Source organism: Petaurus breviceps, unplaced genomic scaffold, assembly GCF_028583685.1.
Source record: "Petaurus breviceps papuanus isolate PSGF00001 unplaced genomic scaffold, PetGlider_PUasm1.0 551, whole genome shotgun sequence".
NCBI classification, from domain to species: Eukaryota; Metazoa; Chordata; class Mammalia; order Diprotodontia; family Petauridae; genus Petaurus; species Petaurus breviceps.
In genome coordinates, this window is record NW_027186372.1 from 33,127,066 (window position 1) to 33,132,519 (window position 5,454).

At 45.6% G+C, this 5,454-nt stretch overlaps 1 protein-coding gene across 1 annotated transcript in view; it reads right to left on the reverse strand.

The window, feature by feature from the left end:
* The window catches only part of GM2A (ganglioside GM2 activator), a 15,511-nt gene extending 12,372 nt beyond the window's left edge, over positions 1–3,139 (reverse strand). The window contains exon 1 of the mRNA XM_069102572.1: positions 2,986–3,139. Within this exon, the coding sequence (XP_068958673.1) occupies positions 2,986–3,072 (87 nt within the window). The 5' untranslated portion in view covers positions 3,073–3,139. The remainder of the gene's footprint in view (positions 1–2,985) is intronic.
* Positions 3,140–5,454: the final 2,315 nt, after the last annotated feature.

A 5,454-nucleotide genomic window follows, 5' to 3' on the forward strand; every position in this document is an offset into this window, starting at 1 on the left:
GGGGGCACGCTCTGGACTACGGCTTTCCAGAGTTTCATCTGATCAAATCACAGAACATTTCTCAGTGAGCCCCAAAACAAAGGTACATATCAGGGCTTATATAGCCTTCTCCTGGCTCAGAGAATGTAACAACCTTATAGACTCACTGGCCAATCAAGAAGTATCTACGGAAAAACAAGCCTCCCACCCCAGGCTCCAGGTGCACTTTAGCCTAGGGGCAGGGAAGATCTTTAAATTTACATTCCCATTACAGCCTCGGAGGGCCATTTCTAGCCCCAGTTCCATGACCCTATAAACTCTACCTCTCCTTGGCCCTAGAGAACAGAACTAGGAACTATTGTAGGCAAGGGATGCAGAGATAAAATTTGGCTCAAAATAAGGAAATTTATTAGTAAGAGCTATCCAAAAGCGAAATGGGTTGTCTCAAAATGGTACAAGTTCCTCATTGTGGAAGGTTTTCTAGAAGAGATAATGGATACTTGTCAAGGATGTTGCTGAAGGGGTTCCTACTCAGAGCTGGGTCAGGCTACATATTTCTATATCCTCTTCCCCAAGGCTTCTGTCCAATTAAAGCCTTCTTGTCTCTCTCTCCACCCCCACCCCCTCCCCCCACTTGATGATCTCAGAACCACAAGATAAAGAGTCAGTTTGGGGCCGAGATGCTGACAGTTCTCTCAGGGAAGCAAATATAGTATGATTAAATGGGGAGAGTTACTCTTGCCCTTTGCAAGGCCTTGGTCTTAGGACCTCAGTCTCTCTAGACAACAAAAGGTTCCTGTCCAGTCCTATCTATCCTATACCTTAGAACATGGTTTTATGAATAAGCAAGGCATCCCATAAGTCCAGAGGCAGCATGGTATAGTGGAAACTGTGTTGGACTTGAAGTGAGGAGAAAACTGGATTCCAATCTTTTGTCTCTGAACTCAAGTTTTCTTCATCTATAAAATGGCCAACATAATCTATAATACCTCTCTTGCAAGGTTATTGTACAGATCAAATGCAAATATTTTGCAAACCTTAAAAGTGTTATCTAAATACCAACTATTCTTATTACAAAGAGTTCCAGTTGTGTGACTTGAGGTGAAGTCACAGGACTTGTCTAGGCCCTGAGTAATGGCTATATTCAGAGAATAACAACTCTCACAGATCTCTGGGAAGAGATTTCATGATTTCCCCCTTCCTAACAAAGGCAACATAAAATTTACCCTTTCTGCCATACCAAGCCTCCTTTCTGGTTTGGACAGATTTGGCTTAAGCAACCTGTCTTGCTTGTTTGAGAACAGAATATTAGGGGCAACTGGATGGCAGTCAATAGGGCACTGGCCCTGGAGTTGAATTCAAATCCCACCTTACACACTTACTAGCTATGTAAGACCTTGGTCAAGTTACTTAACCCCGATTCCCTTCCTTCCCCTCCCCCTAAAAAGTGAAATATTAAGTGGAATTTCTATGGTGCTTTAAGATATATTTCCTCATAACTGTGAGAAAGGTACTGTCAGATTTTTTTTTTACAGATGAAGAATCTGAAGCTCAGAAAATTATCATAGTTTATTCAATGTCACATAATCAAATAGACAAGTGTCAGAGATGGGATTGGAACCCAGTATCTGCGGACTCCAAGTCCAGAGCTCTTCTTATAAACACAGTTTCTCCCAGGACTAAGAAAAGCCATCAACTCAGGACTGGGAAGATAAATGACTCCCCCTCAACACTACCTCCCTTCCCCAACAATGTTACAGATTCAATATACTGGGTACAAAAGATTAGAGTTAGTTATTGGCCACTGAGTACTGGGCATCATTCAGGGACTCAGGACTCCTTGCCCTAAAAAAGTCTAAAAAGTACACCCAAGACTGTACTGGTTTTTAAAGATTTAATAATAAAAGAAAAGAATGGCTACCAAACAATCTGACAGTGAAATGAGGTGTTTTGGAGCAGAACTGTTTTTTTTTTTATTACCAAAAATGAAAAACCCAGCTGTTCACAGCACAGTATAGCAAAAAGAAAATGACCTGGGAGGTAGAGAGATTGGTTCTAGTCTGGTCTCTGTTATGTGTCGCCTTGGATAAGTCATTTACCCTTCTTTCTTCTTCAGTTTCTCCTTATCTAAAGAGAGGGGGCTTGAAATAGATGATCTGATACTCCTCTTAGTTCTAATATTCTATGGTCTAAAATTCTCCATTTTATGATCAGAAGTGGAGGATTGTTTGGGAAAGAGTGGGGGAGAATTTATATGGGGGAAGGGAGGAAGGAAAACCATACCCACCAACGAATAGGGAACTCTGGACCTTCATTCCTGCTGCCCTTCCCTTTGTGCATCATATGCTTGGGGCTTTCCAGAGTCCCCCAAGAAAGAAAAACAGGGCTCACATTGGTTCCCCTTGGGAGGTCTGGAATCCCAAAGCCAAACTATTACATAGTCAGACCCCTAGTTCCCTCGATGGATTATCTACAATTAGTGCAGTTCAGTATTAAGTATGCTACTGGTCTAGAAGGCAACAGCAAATTCGACCTGATGCTGCCACTTTTCTCTCTGTGGCCCTAGGGCTAGGCACTTCATAGGATTTGGAGCTGAGAGGGTCTCTGTGATCATCCTTCCAAGACTACGGTTTCACTGATGAAGGAAATCGATGTTCAGAGAGTATAAGTGATTTAACCAAAGTCAACAGCCTGTTTTCCTCCTGTTAAATAACAGGGCTGAAGTACACCAACTCTGAGGTCCTTTTCAACTCTATGATCTAAGGGAGGAGAGTAAGACATAAGACATTTCGGCCCAGAGCTTAGCCTGGGCCGGCGCGGGGTGTGTGAGGGTGCTGGAGATGTCCTTAAATCGGAACTGGGGGCGACCCGCCCCGGTTCCCTCCACACGTCCCCAGCAGTCACACCATCCTTCCCCCACAGTCCATTATCTGGGGGAGAGGGCAGTAGCTCCGCGGAGCAGCAAGAGTGAAAAGGGAGAGGGGCGCTCCACGTTCGGCCACTTACCTTGCCCAGGCGCAAAAACCCCTTGTCGGCGGGAGCAGGCCACGGCAGAGACACGACCAAAAGCACAAGCAGAGCAAAGGACTTCATGGTGTCCGACAGTCGGCAGATGCAGGTAGCAGCCCTCGGGAATGTTCCTTTAAGGGTTGGAGGGGGCGGGCAAATGCGCGCCCCGCCCAACGCCCCGCCTCCCGGTACCAGATTGCAGCATTACCCAGGCATGGGGCTGCCAGTACCAGGGCTTCCGTCCTGGCGGCTCCACCCCCTCCCTGACTCCAGAAACTCAGGTCAGCGGGGCTGGGGTGCCTGGCGCTGGACAGAGGCATTGAGAGATTGGAATCGCCAAGCTCTCAACTGGGGAGCTCAAGCCGAGGCTGGAGGGCCACGGGTTCTGGAAAGGGAAGGAGCGATTTGCATCCATTATGTTGTTTGACCTACATAGCCAGCCTTATGGGGGTAGGTCCCTACGCGTGAATTACTCTTCCCCATTTTACAATCCTATCCGACAAGTGGCTTGTCCAGTGTGCCCTGTGGTTAGTAAATGGCAGAGCCGGGATTCGTATCCAAGTCTCCTCATACCCCTTTACTTTCCTGTATTCTTAAATTCTCAGTTCTATGGATCCTAGCCGGCGTCCTCAGATTCAACGAGCTTTTTTTTTTTTTTTTTGAAGGGTGGGAAGTGAGAACGGAACTGGAAAGGATAGGTGGGCTAATGATGAAAACCGAGTACTTGTGGCACTGGCTGCTTTGCCTAGCCTTAAGTCAATATTGTGTAGTTTGTCCTTCGATTTTTAAGGGGACCATAACATCAGGGAAATGATGACATGACTTGTAGTTGACTTGAGGGAGGGCTGTGCAAGGTCACCAGCCTCACTTAGGTCAATGTATCTGTTCTCTTTCCCTAATAGCCCTGATAGTTTGTCATCGACGAGCCAGATGGAATGTCCCTTCACGTCCATTGTTGTATGACCTTGGCTCACAAATTCATAGCAGGATCAGATCGTGCTAGAACAACCAAGCGTCAGTCACTTAAGGCTATCAGAATAATTCCCTGGAAACTAAATGGGAGAAAGGCTAACAATCCCCAGCAGCAAAGCACCTCGACACATACCAACTGACATTTAGGAAGCTGAGAACTACAGCATCTGAGGGATGTTCATAGAATGCTAGAACTGGGGAAAAAAAAAAAAAAAAGGACTTTGGGGGCATCTAGGTGGCTCAGTGAATAGAGCACCAGCCCTGGAATCAGGAGGACCTGAGTTCAAATCCAGCCTCAGACACTTAACCACTTACTAGCCATGTGACCTTGGGAAAGTTACTTAACCCCAATTGCCCTGCTTTCCCCCTTGCCAAAGGAAAAAAAAAAAGGATTTTGGAAATCAAATAGTGCAACAGGTAGAAACTAGGACTCAGAGAAGGAGAAGAATGATCTCAACATCTAAAAAAAATATCGTTTTCATCAGTTGTCTAAGAGGAAGCATAGGGAAGTGTCTAGAGTACTCATCTTGGAGTCAAGAAGGCTCAAAGCCCACCTCAGACACCAGTAGTATGACCTTGAACAAATTGTTTAACTGGAGCTTGTTTCCAGGAAATATTGGGGAGTAGTAAATAGAGAGCTGGCCTCACAGCCAGGAATACCTAGGTTCAAGTTCCACATACTAGCCATGTGAACCTGAGAAAGTCACTAAATATCCTGGACCTTATTTCCTTCATCTGCAAAACAAGGAGGTTGGTCTAGATGACCTCTGAGATTCTATAGATCTGTGATCATCAACTGAGAAGTGGGGATAATATTTACATTACTTATTGAAGAGGTTACCCATAAAGAGGGTTAGGGTTGCTCTGGAGACCCCAAAATACCAACATGCCAGGTCCTGCTGAATGAATTCAACTCAAGCCTTCTCTCAGTCAAAGAAAAGTAAAGTTTATTGAAAGTTTGCCATATTGGGTAGATTCTTAAGGAGCCTAGGTATCTGTGACACTTGCATTGGACAAGCAGGCCAGAATTATCTGACACAGGGCAAGTCTGTGCTAGCTCATTCTATGGAGCTCTCACACCTCATGGTGTGAGATGGGATCTTTTATACAGAAGGTCGTGGGAGGAATCTAGGGGTGGCCTAGAGGAGGAGTTTGGGGAGGGTCTTCAGGAGGAGTCAGTGAAGTAAATGAGAGATTAAGGATGGAAAGTTGCTAGAGGCTACCTGGAGACTACACACTATGGTGGGCGAGGCCAGTTCAAGGGTGGACTGATATTTTGATAGGCTCAAGGGTGGGAATTAGATGGACAATGGAGGGCTAGGCTAGTAACAGTGGTCTGGGCCCAGTCACAATGTAAGGCTTATGGCCTCATGCAAATGCTTCTCAAAATGGGACAATTCAATCAGAGTTCAAGGGGGGTTCCCAGAGCCTGTACCTCAAAGATTCAAGCAGATATCAAAGGGGTCCCCAGAGCCTGCACCTCATCACTTATTA